Source organism: Erithacus rubecula (assembly GCF_903797595.1).
Source record: "Erithacus rubecula genome assembly, chromosome: 6".
Taxonomy (NCBI): Eukaryota; Metazoa; Chordata; class Aves; order Passeriformes; family Muscicapidae; genus Erithacus; species Erithacus rubecula.
The window spans coordinates 38,027,531-38,046,683 of record NC_136688.1 but is presented as its reverse complement, the minus strand read 5'-3'; the positions used below and the strand labels follow the sequence as shown (position 1 = coordinate 38,046,683).

Sequence of the window (19,153 nt, the reverse complement as noted above, 5' to 3'; positions counted from 1 at the left end):
ACTGAGGAAGTGTGGAATTACATGAAATCTGCAAAGTAGCACTTAAACCCTCTGTGCCTGAGTGTAAAAGGCTAAGCAAGGTCAGAATAAGTGTTCTACATCAGTGAAGAGGTTTTATTATTTGTAGAGTCTCTGTAAAGCTCATAGCTTTTTCCTAAATATGTGTGTTACACTATGCACACTGTGGCAGTTAACAGTGCTGTGAGAAACCTTAATTTTTAGAATTCTATTTTTAAATTCTCAAGTATTTAACACTGCATAAAGTCACTCAAAAATTAAACTCACAGAATAGTTCTTACTGGTCTATTAAAGAAAAAAAAATTAAAATGTCTGGTATTGCACCATAATTTATTGTTATTTAAATTTCTTATGCCTGTTGGTTGCTTAGGCATTTGCATATTTATTTATTTATTTACTTTAAAGCCCACATCTATTTAATGAAACAACAAAGCAGATGGGAAGCAGTGGAAAGGCAACTCAACTGTGGCTAAGAAGTTACAGGGTTTGAACTGTGCCAGATAACCTCTAAGAAGATTCTTTACATCCTGATGTCTCCTTTTCTTCTCCCATCCTTTTACTGTTTCATCTTCTTATAACCTTTTAGGAGGACAGAAATGTTCACCTAATTACGTGTTTCCCTGATGCACAGCACAACAGAGTTTTGATACTTGCTGGGGTCACCACGAATTCAATGGCTTTAGTAGTGCAGTTGAGAACTCAAACTGCTGAAGGGATGTCCTCCAAACAGCACTCCAGCCCACGGGCCAGGTACCATACTGCTAGTGAGTGTTACATGAATGCCAGCAGGTCTCAATGAAGCCACAAGAAGCCATTGCACCCTTGCCCTCCATCTGCATATTTTCATCTGCCTTCACAATGTTCTTGAGTACTGCTAAACTGTATGACGGATGTTCTTCATCAGAATGCCATCCTCACAAGGACACAAAAACAACACTTTTTTTTATGCTCAGTGGATCCTTATTTGCATTTGGAAGTCAGAAATTTGACATGATATTATCCATACAACAATATGGCAGATCAGTCAAATAGAGGTGTTACATGCAGGGACATCAGTACTTCCTTAGGCAAAGAAACAGAGATAAATTGGAAAAACCAGCAGTGTGTCTTTTCTCCTGGTGTCTGCCAGTAAAGCCCAGTCTCTTGAGGAAGGCCTGACATGGAAGTGTCACATTTACACAAGGAGGCCACTCGACTCCTGAGCTTCCAGAGCACAAAAATGGAGATAGGTGTGATTAGGCCTTTAGTTTTCTGCCAGTGATTTGTGACTCCTCCTCAGACCAAGACTGAAGGGGCCACACAGTGTAACAGGTTGTTTTTCCTGGTCAGAAACTGTTCTGCTGTGACACGAGAAAGCAGTGCAGACATGGGTTTCACTGAGCATCCACAAGAGAGCCTCAACTCAGGTAGAGTGCTTGTGTTCAGACCTTTGTCTCTGCCTCTTTCTGTTCATGAGGCAGCATAAAAGCTGCCAGCTCACTGGGGTAAGGCAGGAGCAATAAAGCTTTTCTCCTTTCCTCTCTGGGTTTTAGTAAGAGGATTATACATCTCCTCCTTCTAGAATAAACCTCTTTGCAGAGAAGATACTTCTCAAGCCCTCTTTGGAGATCAGGCTCCTAAGATCAAGACTCCTAAGATTCAAGCCATCACAGCAGCCAGTAGGAAATGAACCCCAGTAAAAAGGGAAAGGCTTTTACAGCTCTGCAGGACTGCAGGGCTTGGACATAAGAGACACACTGTTATGGTAAAAGGATCCTTATTTGGTTCACAGCTACTAGAGACAGAAAAAATAAGGATGCACAAGCACAAGTCAGAGTTCAAGCTCCATCCAAGATGACAGGAGACTGTTGCTAGAGATTTGGAAGGACACAAACCCTCATGCTGGAACAGCTTCACCACCAGGGAAAAATAACCCAAGAAACTAAAGAGGGAACCTCTTGCAACTTTAACCCTTGAGAAAGGATATCTGAAAACAGTACCCAAGCATGTCTGAGTGCATGCAGTACATTGTTAAAGAAAGCAAATCAAAAGGTTTAAGACATGGTTGTATGTTTTACTACATTTAGCCCAAAGATACAAAGGACCTTTAGAATGATCATAACATCCATATCAGACTTAATCACTAATACATTCCCATAACCTTGGAAACATCAATCAGCAATTAACTTGTGCAAGTTACTCTGTTTATAAAACACCTATGTATTAAAATGAAGGTCTGTGTGATGAGTTAATAAAACTACTTACTTCCACTGAGCCTCCTCAGCACACACTATTCTTCCCTTCTGCTGAGGCCACCTCAGTTGCTGTGACACTTCAGACCTACTCTGGCTCCTGCTTCATCTTCTGTCTCTCTGTACTCCCTCTGGAGTAGGTCACTATCTCTGTCTCTCTCTTTACTCTCACTGTAGTAGTTTCAGGCTAATGGCACAACAGCACACATTTTGATTTTAGCATTTTCTATGGCTCCTTTGGTCATCACCCACATTAACTTTTGTGCATAGTTTCAATGTTGTCTAACTGCCTTTTGGAGCAAAACAAGCATCCTGATATACATGTACATCTTGATTTTCACCTCAGACTATAAGCAATACACAGAGGGATAGTCTGATTCGCCTCCATGTCACTTCTCATCTTTCCAGCTTTCCCCTTCTTGGCCACACTGAGAGCTGTGATGATCGTAACAACTCACAGATTTCTTTCTTGTTGGCACCTGGAGGTCCTCAGCTCTCTCCTTGCTACCCACTTTCCAGGGGCAGAAGCTGACACATTGTCCTGTATTTGAAGGGTCACTGGGGAGAAGGGATTGCTGGAGCTTGACCTGCTGATACTGCAGCACTGTGTCCTTTCCATCTCTCTGATGACCATTTCACTGGTTCTGCACTTTTGGATGGCTGATGGATGCATCATACATAAGCCCCTTTCTGCTTGTACACACAGTTTGCCAGGTTTGCCCAGCAAGATGGTTTGGTTTTGGAAGCACCAGGTGCAGCTGCTGGGACCGCTGGTTGCCTCCTGAGCCCGTTAATTAGCACAGTAACGGTAACTGTGCTCCATTAGCCAACCCATGTGGTCAAGTCCCCTCTCCGTCCACCAACCTTGCCCTTAATGAGAGCTGGAAGAGGGACACTCACAAAACACTGCCTCAGAATAATATTCGGCTTTGTCCACGCCGGTAACGAGAGCTGACAGGATCACTACGTCCATTTCTCTTCTAATTAGCACACTTCCAGCTCGGCCTGAGCCAGCAGCCAGAGAAAAGCGATCGGACAACCGTACCGAATCACAAACACAAAGAGGCCCATTCCCCGTAATTAGGTGAGACAATCCCTCAGTCTTTTCTCGGCTGGAGCTTGCCGGTAAGACTCTCGCTGTTTTGGTAAGTCCCAGCAACACAAGTTACACGTCTCCCCAGGACACTAATAAGCCCCTAATTGTCTTCCGCTTCACACGGCTCGTACCATAGGTCTGACTTGGGGGAATTCTTCTAACGAGCGGCAGCCAGCGCTCCCCGCGCCGCAGACGGACAGGGAGCCGCCTCCCGGGCACCGCCAGGAGAAGGGGGACGGGGACAAGCAGCCAGAAAAGCAATCCAGCCCTGGGGCCCAGCTACGTGGCACGGGGCCAGGAGCTGGGCATCAGCCACACGCTGCTGGGGACACGGTTCTCCATCCTTTCGCCATCTCCGCTGTCCACCTCATGGAAACCTGAATTCAGCTCTAGAGGGTCTTGTCCTGTCATCTCCAGCGGTACACAGGTACTTGCTGTGGTATTTTCTGCTTCCGCACAGAAATGCACCGCCAAAACCAAATGTCTGACTGCAAAGATTTGCTCCAGTCTCTGCTCAGGCTTGCTGCCAGCTGCTCTTACAGAAATGCTGCTTCTGGCATGGGTTTTTCTCCAGTGAGGCCTTGCCCCAGGTCTGCCCCAGAGTTCAGGCTGGGAAGGAGCATGTGTGTAAACAAGATCCTGTCACTTCTCATGTAAAGGAACACGTGCTGGGTCTCCTCTCTCAGGACAGGCTTCTAAAGATTCTCACAGAATTATTAAAAGCATGAGCTGTGAAGTGGGTAGGAGACCCCAGCTCAAGCTCTCTTATCAAAACAAGGCAAAGAAAGACACATAGTCCCTCTAATTTTCAACCAGACACTTTCTTCAGAAACCGTCAACAACCAAATATTTTTCAGCAAAACATTTTCCCTAATTTTTGGTTTTGCTCATATTGAGCAAAATATCACAGCTGATCCTGCTAAGGATACTTGTGGCCTGCAGATCCATTTGCCTCCTGTTGCAGCTGATTACAAACTGATCCCTTCTGCAAATCAGGGCCTCAACAGAAGCAATTTGTCCCATTTTTACATGTGCTATTTTGGCTTCAGTGTGCAAAGTAGGGGGAAAAACCTAAGACAGGGTGACAAGCTGATCCATGCAGAGTACAAGAGAAAGGTGCCATTGGCTTTCTCTAAAAGGCAATTTGAGATCATCAATATACATATATATAGATACATATATATATGTACATAAATTAGCTGTAAAGAGTTACTTTTATATAGAGAGAGGAAAACAAACTGAGGGCCACAAAACCAGGCAGCCTGAGCATCTGTGTCCACTTGGGTTGCTCATGCCCCTCATTCTCATTAGCTGGTGAGCTCTCTACCCACCTTTTCATACATAGCCTGCTGCATTTTGGGCTATCATAACAAGTGAAAGATGGCAAATAGCAAATTTCTGCTGCTTCAAATTTAGCTTAAAATTCTGTGATTAGGAAGAAAATGGAGCCTGCTATTTTTGAGAGGGAAATCCTCCCTCACATATAAGTGTCTGCAAGCACAAAATTTAATTACCCTATATTATTACGCCTACTCATCAGCTATGGGCCACAGAGCCAGCCTTTCAAGTGATACAGAACCAAGTCAAGTACTTTGTCCTCACAGAGATCTGGTCAATAAATAAGGTGCAAGGTCATTCTTATTACCCATTTTTTCTACTAGCAATTAAGTAAGGGCTTTCAAGCTCAGCCCTCTTCCTCTTTTCTGTTCCTTGCTGAGGTGTCTATAACAGAGACAGGCAGGGAGCATTCTGGCTTCACTGGTCACTGATCTGTATTATAGGAATCAGCAGGCAGGGCAGAGGTCAACCACACAAACCCAACAAGAAAACGCCTATTCTGTACACTCATCAGCTGCCTGGAGTCAGTCATCCTCCTCAAAGAGACACAACGGAAAAGGTCAAGTCTAAAAACCAGCAGCTTCAGTGGATGATGAAGTCAAGATGTGAAGGGATCCTGCCATGCTGAAAATCTAGCACAATGTAACCAAAATTGGCATTGTTGCACATATTCTATGAAGAATGTGAATTACATTCTGTAACAACTGGATCAGTCTGGATCTCTGGCTATTTAACCTTTTAACTGTCTTTATGTGGACTTTATCATTGGCCACAAAGATCTGAGTTGAGAATATTGCATTTCACATCCCCCTGAACGAAACTTAAAGAATGGCTTGCAGAAATAATGTATCTCTGGAATAGATTTGATTCCAAGAAGCACAGCACATTATGTAAGACCAAAAGGATCCAGTTTTTTTCCTTTCCTTATCCTTGATTTTGTCTCTCTTTATAGATTTTTTTTCTTTTTACTTGCCTTCTAAAAATACCAAGGTGCATCTCTTATCAGGGCAATGTACATTTGGCATCACACATGCAGTATCTTTTGGATGTATCTGCCACCCTGGCTGATGTATGTGCTGGCATGTGCATGTAGGAGTGGGTGGGGGTTTTGGTATTTTTGTGGTGGGAAGGTTTTGCTATAGTGATAACAGAAATGTGTTTACAACATTTGCATTTGTTCTTCTAATCATTTTTATCCAGCTCAGTTGTTGCTCCATGGGAAATTTCTGTCCAACTATAATCTTCTTGGGCTGAAGATACAGAGACAACTTTCTAAAATTGTCTTTCAATGAATTGTCTTCTACTAAAGATTATTTAATGACTTCTTCAAAAGTGTCAGTACACACTGGCACATGGAGGTACAACACTGAGAGGATTATTTTCATCCTCTATTAAGTTTGTATGCTATGTTCAGATGGTTCACTCAAAGATGTGACACATTTCCCCACTTCAAGTACCCTTACTGCCTGAGGTTCTTAGGAGAAACTCAAATGTGAAGATGCTTGAAATGCTACACCAGAGATTGTATCTCTGTGGATCTGTGGAAAGTCCATCACTGTGGACTTTCTGCAACAATAATTTGCAAGTGGTCTTTTCCTTTTAATTGTATATGTCTAACAATATATATTAGTTTAGAAGTAATGTTTATGAGAAGTTACTGAACCTATGGGAGGCCAGGAGACCAAGATTTCAGACCATGTGACAAAGATGAAATTTACCTTTTTCACATACTGCATAGGCTGATGATGGAATTGCCAGGTGTCAATTCAACAGCATGGAATGGTTGGCATCACTGTCACTGTGATCTGGAAAAATCGTTGTTTGCCCAGCACTAGTTCTGTAGGTGAAATGGATGAGATCAGCTGCAAATCTAGCTGATGATCCTGCTCTTAGAGATACTCAAACAGGATTTAGGCCCCAATGCTGTGAAAGAAAACAGGAGAGTAACAAAACACAAGCTGCAATTAGGACATACACACTTCACAGTATGCTTGAACTAAGAGTACTCTGCAACTGAACATGCCAGCTCAGGCTGTAATAGAAGACAGATCACTGATTATTGTGAACACAAGCAAGGTGAACATAACCACAAAGCAAAAACCATAGTAGAGCCTGAAAAATCATGGGTAGTGCACAAAGAAGAAAAAAATCCAAACAACTGATCCTGACAATAAAAGAAATGAAAGGTTCAAAACGGAATTATCAGGTAAGCAGATTTAAAACAACTTCCCTCCCCCAGCTTTTTTTTTTTTTTTTTTTTTTTAATTTTTAACCTTTCTTTGTGTAATTTAATTATGGAACTCACTATCCTGGGACATTTTTCAGGTCAGAAGTACAGACAAATCAGGACTAAGACAAATTTATGGAGGTTAGGGTCTACTGTGGACCAGATTCAACTAAAACAGATTGCTGGATGCTGTATAAGTTACCCTAATGCAAAATCACTATGTAAGCCTTTTGTTTATATCCTTCCCTATCCTTCTACAACTGTTTATAAGCAAAGAGAAGATTACAGATAAGACTGGCTTGTGATTTAACTTGTAATAGCACCTTACATTTTTACATAACAGAAAAATCCAGAATAAGGTTCAAACATTACCTCCAAGATGGATTAGTCAATTTTCACAAATCTATCATTTCTAGGTGTCTTTTTAAGGGAAATATTAATCAAAGTTGACAACTGTGAGTTACAGGATTATTACAAAATTGTTGATTTTGTAATGGCAAAACACTGAGTTAAATGGAGTATCAGGTTATTCAACTGCCAGTGCACATAGACTTTTATTTTGATAATGATTTACATAACAAACAAGAATTTCTTCTCAGTTGAATTAGATAGCAAAGCATTTGACAGTCTAAAACTGAAGTGAATAGCCTTTATAACTGAATGTGTGTTTCACTGGCATTTAAAAGAAGCAAATAAATATTGAGTTTACTTCCCAGAAACTCACAGTAACATCTAATATACCAATACATGAAAACACTTTATATAACAATGGATCAGCTTGATTAATATTAACAAATCTTGATTTTCTTACACTCTTCATTCCCATTAGTAACAAAAAGTCACTTGGATTTTCTTGTATAGATAGGTAACTGCATGGATATCAGGAAGGATAGCACTGAAGGAAAAATAGGGTTCAAAAGGGTATGAAAACCCTTAGTAGCATTTTAATATTGACAAATATTTATTTACTGGTGGGAATGGAATATCCACAAGCTGAACCTTGAGGTGGTGTCATGCAGATAAAGTGAAGAAGAGCCTGAGGAATAGTATTGCTTAAGTGGCTGAGCAAAAGCTTTTGCTTTTTTCCAGAGAGCTATTCTGGAAACTCAGACAAGCCTCTGAGGTTTGTATTTGCATATTATTAAACCAAAAAGCAATAACAGACAGAAAAAAATTCTTTGACTAACACAAAAAATACATATAAATATTGCCAGTAAAAAATATCATCATTGACTCATCTCTTCAGATGATAAGTACAAAATCAAAAAATATCACAATTCTAAAGCATATGTTATGGCTACCCTATAGAAGATGATTACTGTGTATAATAAATTGAGATTTTTCTTCCATTTTTTTTTAACATACATATGTTACTAAAAACTACCTAGAGTTTGAAATTTCTTACTGCACATATCATAAAATACACATATTCCAGGACAGGCTTTCATATATTTTCCCATATCCTCCTTTCAGATCTCAATTCCTTAATGTGTTCGACCAAGAAATCTCTATAAAATGCACAAACTAATACTGGTGATACAGATGAAGTATCCCATTATGTCATATATGTGTACATATATTACATATATAGTATACAATCTTAAATTTGCATTCCAAATCTATAATTCAATGCTTAAATCTACATCAACATCAGTTTGCACCATCGGGTTTTCTTCTGTTCCTGAACTACCACTTGCAGTTTCTCTTCTCATTCATCTGTCTTAATTCTCATGTTCTCAAGGGATGGAGCTCCTGTTAAGCTCAGCCCTGCATAGACTGTGAAGGACAGAAATACCTCTGCTAAGTCTTAAATCAGGCTCCTGATGTTTGTAAATTTGTGCAGGGTCTTTCCAGGATGTAGGATTTAATTACTTAAACTTAGTTAACCTGAGCTGTCCAAAACAAGTCTAATTCTGACTGGCAATAAACAAAACCACACACTGCAAACCAAAGGGTCACCAGCAATTCACTAAAATTCAGAAGTCTATTTGATCAAAAAAATCTCCCCTTCTTTATTGCACATGCACCCAAAAAGAGTCTCATCTCTCTGCAAAGCCAAAAAAATGCAGTGCTGTAGGGACAACCTGTTACATGTACTATTGCCAAATAATTTCTCCTCCCATATGTGACTACAGCCTGAGAAATGACATGTTTTGAAAAGCCTGCATGGTAAAAATAACATTATGTTATGTTATGTTTCAAAATTATGTTGTATCCTAAAAAAGAAAATATTTACTAATGCTTAATATGTTGTTTTCTAGGAAAAGGAAAGTGGATGGAATTAAAAAAAATATTCTCTTAAATAAAACAAAGAACCTGGATATGCTTTATACCTCTTCCAAGGGGTGAGTATGTAGAGGTGCATGAAAAAGAAGAAAAAGGCATTAAACTGTAATCACAGTGTTCTGAAAGGGAGCAGTTCACAAAAGTTTCTATCTTAAAAATTCTGGTTTTGCAGGAGAGTAAAATTTTGAGGTGCTGGTTTATAAGCAATTAAAAATACCATAAAACATTATTTTCAGAAATGTGGAGATCTTGTATAGGCAGACCATCTTCACAATGCAGCTGACAGTCCTGTTCTTGGAGTGATAACTGAAAACATTACCATATTTCAACCTTATAACTCTTTCCAGTTTCTGGCCCTGCAAGAAGCAAAGAACTGCTGGATTGACAAAGCTGTTTCTTTGTGTACTAGCCAAAGCTTCTGTGAGGATATCTTCCTTGAGACACAGTAACACTTCTTACTCCTGGTCTGTTAGTTTCAATTTCACTTAGAGAACCACTTAGGGGTGCAATGAAGCTGCTGGCACACCAAAGGTCTGGAGGTCTTCCTCAGAGTACCAGACGTGCTTCTCTGAAAGCAGTGAGCAACTGGAATCTAATGCAGAGAGTGCACTCAGCTTCTACACTAAAAGCATGTGCTCCTGCTGAGCCAGTGCCCTTGGTGAATCTACACCCCAAACCATGCTCAAATCCCTCAGCACAGACCTCACACACAGGAAATCAATGCATCTAAGAAAAAAGACACACAAAAGGGTCAAGGCCTCACGATGGACACTGGCCAGTGTCAGATCTGCCGTGTCTCTCGAGCAGGCTGTGCCTGAGAGCAGCTGAATAAGGACACTGGCTGAGTGAAACAGGTGACTGTGTCACAGCATGGCAGGGCCAAGTCCTCCTGTTGGACATCCAGATGAAGTCCAAATTCTAGTGCAACCAGTTGCAGTCCTTGTGACCTGTGCATATCATACATTTCCCCCATAAAAGATGAGCTGTGGCAGCAAAAAGAGACGTCTGCTTCTGAAGGTCTTGAGCAAGAGCTTTGTTCTTCTTAGACTTTCTGGGCTTCATCTGGACCCACAGTACATAAAATGACCTAGCTGGGGTATTTTCATCCAAACGTGACATGCAGCTACTTTTTGGGTTTCTCTAGGATGTTCAGGAATTTCCCTCGAGTCATTTCTCTAGCTGAAATCACAAGGGAGGAAAAAGAAATCAGTATTTTTTAAAAAGCCAAGGAACTCAAACAATTGTATAATTTGTATAAATGTATAACATATTCTAACCATAGTATAAGAAATTCATTTAGATTTGTGTTTGTACCAAAACTAAGAATTATTTTATTTACCTATTAAAGTGGAAAAGAAATAGAACTGCATTTCAGCTTGAATTCCTGACATGCTACAAATGCAGGCAGGGTCTGGAATCTTCTAAACTCAGCAATAATTCCCACAGGCTGTCTCATTACATACAATCTATGCTTTCTATTCCTACTGCATTATGCTCTTGCAGCACCTCCTTTTCTCTGTACTATCCATCTCTGAATGGTGCAATCCAAATCTCTATCACTCTATCTCAGCACAATTGTTCCTGTATGTTATAATCTGTCAGAGATTATGGAACTCTCTCTTTCTCTGTTTCAGGATTATTGGTCCCTGGATGATGCAGTCTTCAACAAAAATTAGGCAGCATTTTCTCTCTCTCAGCAGTGTCAGTCCCTGGATGCTGTAATATAATGGGGGTTTATATTCCTTCAATGCAGTTCATCTATGGATAGGGTAATAAAAGTAAAGTTTATAGAGCTTTGCTCTTCTCTTTCCCTCTGCGTTGTCAGTCCTTCAATGTTTAATACAGCAAGGCAAGGCTTATATGTCTCTCTCTCACTCTCTGTACCATCAATCTCTGGTAGCTGTACTACAGCAAGGTTTACACAGCCACTTTTCTGCATGAGACATTTCTGGCTTGAGAACCCCCAAGATCACAAACTGGCAGAGCAGCCCTCATACTATTCTTGTCTTGCAGTAGCAATAACATGCATCAAAGATAACAACATTAGCAACTGAGGCCTGGAGAAAGACAATCTTTCCACTGGTGCCCCTCCGTTTCTTTTCAGTAAAGGTGTAAGTGTGCTGGACTGGCAGGCATCAAAACATGGAGGGTTTTATTCACAGGAATGCTGAAAGCATGCATGTTTCCCACACCTAGCCTCAAAGACAGTCTATAAGGAGATAGAAATTAATTTTCTGTTTTATCCATTCAATTCCTGACTTCTCTACTGTGACAAACCTCAGAAATTAAAATTAGCATAATAACTGGAGGTGGCTTTGTTGATGTTGGGTTTTCTTTTGACATTATTGATCATCTGTCAGAACAGAACTAAAATATAATAACAATGTTCAGCTTACAATACTCAGCAAGAGTAAAGACATTTTGTTATTGTTTACATAAAAGTTAGAATTTGTGTCTTAACACCTCTTCTTTAAATTATTCTAATTTTACATCAAATTTTATCATGAGCTATTGTCATCAGCAAAATCCCTGTAAAACAGTTAATTGTATGTAAAAATATATAACCTGTCTGCTACATACTGATACTTGTAGACTGCAATGTCCTGAGTGGAACATGCTTTAGACTGGCTGCAGGTTCAAGCAGATCACTGCACTATTTCCTTGCCTCATGCCTCTGGCTGTGAGCTGTGTCACCTGGGATCCTGCTTCTGATTTGCAGCATGAACTACCACAAAAGTACTTATTAGTACCTCTGCTTCCCCAACCCCAAGATAACCTGTATGCTTTAAGTGCTGCTAAAGTGACACAGGGATAGAAGGTGCTGCAGAAGAACAGAGCAGATTGGGATTTTGTAAGGAACTAAGTTGTTATGCACAAAGAACATGACCAAATAAAATGGAAAATTTTTTTAAATTTCGGCTTGGAAGAGATTCCTAGTACTTAGTTCTTTGACACCTCCCTGCCTTGCTCCAACAATAGTGCACAGTTTTAAAACATTCTTAAAGAGAAAAGCAGATAAACTGAAGTGTAGTTGATAAAATGGAAAGTTCTCCAGAGTGCAAGTCCCACACAGGAGATATACGAATGCATGACAATTCTGCTTCCCCAAAGAAGGGCTGCACCCTATAAATCAGGCAGAGAGCATAGACTCCTTCTGTGAGCTGAGTGAAATTACTGTGGGCTGGAGGTTGCTCCAAGAGCACGTGCCTGCCTGTTCACTTGTCATCGGAGATGTTAACATTTCTGATTAATTCACAGACCTCTCATTTTATTCTTCATTCCTTTATCCTTGCTATCCTGTTCTGCTGCAGCTTAAAGATTCTTACCGACCTGCTACAATAATCACCACCCGCTTCCCCCCCCAACCTGGTGAAATTGTTTAGTGATGCCAACCGCGCTTTTAATTTGCAAGACATCAGACACAGAGGTAATTTATACCAACATCTGTTCATTTCTGACTTCTGAAACAAACTCGCACATGCTGCTACAAAATCCCATTAGGAGAGGGAGACAGCCTTCTGCTATTCTGTATTCCTCATCTTCTCACAGACTCAGGCTTGCAGCAGGGCTTTATTTTTAAAGATATGATGCCAAACTGAGAAAGAAAAAGGACTTTTATCTTTGTTTACATATGAAAATGGCCAGGAAGTAACATCCTCGTTTGACTGAAAGACCACAGCCAAGCTAAGGGCAAGTTTTCACAAGAATTAACAATCTTGTCTTCCCTGCTTCAGCTACTTCCCTCATCTGCCCAAGAACCACAGTTCAATGTATTCCTGGTAAACACAGGCCAAATTTTTATTACATGGTACTGCATTCAAACATCTTGGCTATTCCTTCACCTTTGTTTCTTTTTAATCTGCACTGGAATATGATTTGATGGATTTTGCACCGTAAAAGGCTCTAATATTAAACTGACTTCTTATTGCTTCTGAGAAATGAATTCTTAATAATAGGAATATAATTTCCATTGGGGTGTTATGAAGCTTGCTGGAGTGAGGGAAGAGCTTGTGAATGAAGAAACCATCAGCCACATTCCAAATACGATTGCAGGCTAAGAGAGATGGTAAAACCAGCTTTAAGCAACTACCCAAGGGACCAGCAGAAGCCATCTGAATGGTAGATAGAGGTGGATTTTTTAATTAAAAGGTTGGACAAAACTATAGTGAAAACCTCAGGGATTTTATCTTTACAATGGTAGTTTAAACCATGGACTTCAAGGGAAAAGAAGGTTTGAGCACAGGTTTCATTGTACCAGCAGCCACACAATACAGAGGCTGCGCATCACAGAACAGAAACATGAATCTGCATGACAAGTCACAATTTACAACCTGGCCTACACTGTGCATCTACTGCAACAGAAAAATCAACAATGGATACCAATGCAATAGCTTTGATGCAAATTAACCTCACCTACTCAGGAGAAGGAAGACACTTTACACCACAGAAAAAAACGCTTTAAGTTGATATCAGCATTGGTTGCTCCAGAAGTAGTGCTTGAATAAACTCCTTCAGATAATGTATTGAAAAATGGTATCAGGCTATTACAATTAACAGAGAATGCTGTACTGTAGGAATTAAGTTTGTTGCCTGGCAAGATCTGCCAAGCAGATCTCAAGAACAGGTACTGGATAGAAAAGACTGGGGCTGAAAGGAGAAGGAAACATTTCTACTTGATAGGGGAGCAGAATAAGGTTTAATATAATCTCCTCTTTAGAACTTCAATCCCTCAATCCCACATTTAGCCTTGTTGCCTCAGGCGCCGTTTTTACTACAATTGTCCCCAAGCTGCCTCTCCGCAGTAAATTTTGTGGTTGCTGGTTGAAAAGATTCAGTAGTACAGATTGATTTCCTACAAGTGAGGAGATGAGGGATTACCAAAAGCAGTCCTGGTTAACAAGATTGGGTGCAGAATCTCCTGCTAGAGCAGCCCACTCTGCCAGTGCTTTGCATCCTTTCACTATGACATATGGGTTTCATTACATGAAGATTTTCCTGATTTTAACTTGGAGGCGATTACATTGGAAACTCAGAGCTGTCTTTACATCTGTAGCAATTTAAAGGTTAAGTAACTTTTAATCAAATGACAAAGACTCATAATGTTTTTTCCTCGATTGAAAATGAAAACTGCTGTTCCGGATATTCTTTCCACTGACAATTTAATTAGAAAAAAACACTGCACTGGAGATTGGGGTCCAGCCTGATTGCTCCCCATAAAAAGCCTTCTCACACATACGACAGCACAGGACATACTGTGTCATAAGGTCTGGATAGCCAGGAAATAATGGAAGGATTTAGTGCTTTAAAATCAGCAAGGAAAACAGTGATTTATACTTACATAAGCAACTTTCATCCAGGAGAATCCCTAAGCAACTCACATACGTGCACACTTTTTAAACATAATGTACACTTAAATATATCCACAACACACTTGGGGATAAAGTCTATGTAAAAGATATGTAAAAGTCTATGTATATATCACACATTCATCATGAACATTAGACCTTCACTGCTTGTTACTTCTAGGCTTATCTAAAAATCTCAAAACAAAGCTTGCAAGCATATCTTCAAATTATAGATACTTTAATACAAAGTCACTTGCTAATGAAGCACTTCTTAGCTTCTCTCCCAGATGTATAACTTAGGGGACAAATTTGACTGTGATCCCTCTCTGACCTGAAAATATAGCCTTGCTGAAATCTAAAGGTCTTGCTACTAATAAAACCCAGAAATACAATTACTGTGTTTAGCTTTGAAATGTCTTGCAGTATCACATTTTGAATGCTACATTTTTGCAGCAAAAAGGCTATTTTAGGCACTGCTATACTTTGTTAGCTTATCGGTTATTCTTCCCATTCAGTTTTATTTATGGTAACTAAAGAACCTGTTTTTCAGCATGGAAGGATACCTTTAAAGTACTAATCATGCACTCTGAAAATACTGCTGTGTCCTTGGACTACACAGAAAACAAAACTAGAAAGGATTATTTCTGAAGCACTGTCAATGCAAATTACCATTTTATGGGAAAGAATATGAATAGAAGAAAGACAGCAGAACAGTTCTCTGGTTTTTAACCTTCTATCACAAAGAGTCTATTGCATCAGAAATTATTTCTTATGTGCTGATGTTAGGTAATAAGACACAATGATTCTTTTTCTTAGTTGTCAGGGAATAAAAAAGGCTGAGAGGAATCTGCCTATGAACCATTGTGGGACTTTTGCTTGACTGAACTTGTGAAAGCCAATTGCAAAGTCACACCTTTTAGTTGGGCTCAACTAATACTGCATGTGGAAGGAAAATAAATAAGTCAGAGGATGAGGGTTGAAGGCAAAAAGGTAATTTAAAATCAGCAAAAAAATTTAAGATTGACATTATTACTGAACAGCCCTCAAAGAAAAAAGATGCATATGACAGACAAAACTAAGAGAATAATATTATACCCAGACAACATAATCTAAACTTCTGTCAGAGAGAGAGAAGCTGGTCCCTACAGATCTATTTCAAACCAGACACCCAAAAATCCTATCACCACCTGGCACCAGCTCACATCTCCTTCACAGAAAGAGCTTCAATTGCTCTACTATCTGCTGTCTACCTCCTAATATAAGTGTCAAATCTTGCCTCTGACAAATACCAGTGAATGCTACCCCCCAAGCCCAATTTCAGAGTTGAACTACCATCTCAGGAGAGCAGTGGCTAGTAAAACCAAAGTCAGTCACCTTCACTGGAGGCACAACTGGCACATGCAGACACTCCAAGCTGTGCTTTAGGAACTGTTACACTGACACTGAAGACCACTGCAATCATTATAATACTCCCAAAACACATTCCTCAGGTAAGACAACAGAATCATAAATAGCATAATAGCATAAATAGCCAGGTGGAATAAGCTTGCATTACCATGGCATCTCTGAGCAATGAGTATCAAAGCACTTGCAAAGTTTATCAAGCCTTATAATATTGTTGAAACATACAGTGATTTAATTGCCACCTTACAGATGGGGTCACAGCCTCAGTACAGATTGTTGTGCTTTCACCCCAGCCAGCAACCAAGCCCCATGCAGCCATTTGCTCACTCCCTCACCAGAAGAATCAGGGAGAGGATCAGAAGGGGAAAAGCTGGGAAATTTGTGAGTCAAGAGAAAGAGAGTTTAACAGAGAAAGCAAAGTAAAACAAGGAATTTATTCACTGCTTCCCATGGCAGGCAGGTGTTCAGCATCTCCAGAAGAGCAGGGCCCCATCACACATAATGGTGACTTGGGAAGACAAACACCACCACTCTGAACATCCCTCCCCTCCTCATTCCCCCCCCCCCCGCACTTTATATACTGAGCACAATGTCATGTGGTCTGGAATATCCCTTTGTTCACTTTGGATCACCCATCCCAGCTGTGTCTCCTCCCAGCCTTCCATGTACCTCAAGCCTCTTTGCCTTGAGGTGGGCAGTACACAAAGCAAAAAAGGCCTTGGCTCTGCTCACCATTAACAAAACCATCTCTCTGTTATCAACCTGTGTTCAGCACAAATCCAAAACACAGGCCCATGCTAGCCACTAGGAAGAAAATTAACTCTACCCCAGCCAAAACCAGCACAAGATGTATGTGAAAGGATTCAGGAGCTGTGCCAGAATTCAGGCTCTGAAAGATGAGCTGTCAAGTCTTGCTGCAGCATTTTTAAATGATAACACCCCCTTGGTCCAAAACATCAGCGTTCTACCTTTGGTGAATGAGACAGCAGAATGTGCCCTTATGTCAGCTTTACTTCACAGTCTGGCATGGCTTGTTTTGAAGTGCTGGAGAAGGTGAAAGCTTGCACAAAGCCAGGCTGTGAATTGGAGCAGGTGAGCACATGGACTGCTCCTCCCAGTGTGCTATGACAACAGTCCTCTCTGACACAGAAGTGGTAAATAGTTGAGACTGATAAAGTTTTAAACCATTGAAACAGTTTAGTGGATGTTAGCTAGAGCCTTAAGAATTGTAATCAAATACCTAATGCTTTCCTGAATTATGAAATCCTCACGTGACCTCTTTCCACCTTGTTTTTCTCCACACATAGTACTCGTGTTTTATCTTATACCTGATAAGAGATCTCAGAGATCGTTCAGGATTATCCAGTGCTAACAGATCTGCAGCAGATTAATAAATCCTCAAAAATGTTATTGTTCTATCAATAAATACTAAAATTATATATGCTCTAAGAAAAATTAGATTCCTTCCCTGCAGAATAATTTACCTTGTTCTCCTAACCAGATCTCCCTGCCTTGCAAGGAGGTTACCATTCTGTTTGCATTCGGTTGCAAATTGTGATGTTCATAGAGTTCTGAATGCCAAAACCACAAACAGTATACATTCACATACAGATGGGCATAGTCAGTCAATGAAACACTCAAAGCAAGAGGCAAAGACAACCCTGCCAATGACCAGGAAGCTACGAAGCTTATTTTCCAGGCCACAGATACTAGGATGTGCAGGTATTTTGTCCTGAGTGATCCTGATATTACAGTAAACTCTTACAGTACCTCCCAATTCTACGAGCTGCCTGCAGCCAATATCTTATAGGGCCAAAGTTCTGATCCTTTTGACCCCCAAAGCAGGGAAAGAGTTACATCTTCTCTCTGCAAAGCCAATAAAAACCTCTTGATTATAATTTAGATAAGAGCCACTGGATTGAATAATAATGTCTGAAACTCCCCTGGCTGTTTCACCTTGAGACGTCCATCACTGGGTTAAACATGATGCTAATTGCATTTGGATTGATTAATTTCTCTCACTCCTGTCTATTCGAATAATGCTTAACAAAATAATCACAGCACCCAGAGCCAAATCTTCTCCGTCAAAGGAATGAAGCCATCAGAACCAGCAGAGATGAAAGAAATGAAGATGACCCGTAATTACTGCTGCGGTGATATCATTACCATATTACAGAAAATGAGTGCACGTGGGGGGAGCGGGGGCTGCCATTATTATTTATTTTTTAATGGAACCTCACATCCTAAGAATACAGATCCAACACGGTGACTGGAGCATATAGAAATACAGAACTAAAAATTATTGTGCATTAAATTGCAAAATACAGTGAACACTAGGATTCCTGATACATCGAGCATCCTGTACTGTGAGCTGCTGTTTATTCACTTCACTATTTTTTCATTGCAATAATATTTTGTGTATGACTAGCATAGAGATTTAAGATGCCTCTCTTCCCAAAAAGATCCTCAAGGGCCTGCAGCAGAACTCACCCATAACCTTGATGCTAAAGTCATTCTTTTTTAATATTATTACAAGTCATCTTATTTTCAATGCTGGCATTCAGATTTTTGAATCACAAGATCTAATTTGATTCTCAAAGAAAAGCTATTAAGCAATAAATTTTTATTCTTCAATGCTGATTCCTCTCTGAAGGCAGTTATAAACTGCATCCCCAGCCACAGTAGATCACTTTCAACCATTCAATATGCTGGTTCTGTAAAGATATCAAATGTATCAAGTCTGGAAGAATTTAAAGTGGGATTTGAAAAAAAAAAAAGAAAACCAAAAAACCCCAACCAACCAAACCCACAACCCTACCATGCAAACGGAAGGCCTTCTGCTCCCTTTATTCTCCAAAATACACTCCCAAAGCCCCTATCATTTGAGAAACAAATAGCTTGGCAATTGTGTGAGATCTACAGACACCTGTGCACTGCAATTCTAATTGTGGTTTATACACTTCACTTCTCTCAATGCTCCTTACGTCTGCCCCCTAGTCTCAGACCAAAGAAAAGAAAAAAACTAGCAGCTTAAAATATTTATTCTGGAATAAAGCCAAAGTGAAATACACAAGAAAATTTTGCATGCCAAAAATGTCAAGACCTAAGACCAGGCACTGATTCATGAAGCTAATTAAACAGAGAAAAATTATTTTCAAGTATTTTGTAAGGCTAAAATAAAAAAATAGTCACACTTCTAATATTAAAA

At 40.0% G+C, this 19,153-nt stretch overlaps 1 protein-coding gene and 1 long non-coding RNA gene across 2 annotated transcripts in view; both read right to left on the bottom strand.

The window, feature by feature from the left end:
• Positions 1–329: 329 nt before the first annotated feature.
• Positions 330–3,684, bottom strand: LOC306803792. The gene is made up of 2 exons (XR_013774701.1): positions 2,263–3,684; positions 330–1,789 (listed from the first exon to the last, which is right to left on the bottom strand). It is a non-coding gene; the product is annotated as an uncharacterized lncRNA (long non-coding RNA).
• A 4,087-nt stretch (positions 3,685–7,771) lies between these two features.
• Positions 7,772–19,153, bottom strand: part of LIN52 (lin-52 DREAM MuvB core complex component) — a 39,226-nt gene continuing 27,844 nt past the window's right edge. The window contains exon 6 of the mRNA XM_079308053.1: positions 7,772–10,375. Coding sequence (XP_079164179.1) covers positions 10,320–10,375 — 56 coding nt within the window. The 3' untranslated portion in view covers positions 7,772–10,319. The remainder of the gene's footprint in view (positions 10,376–19,153) is intronic.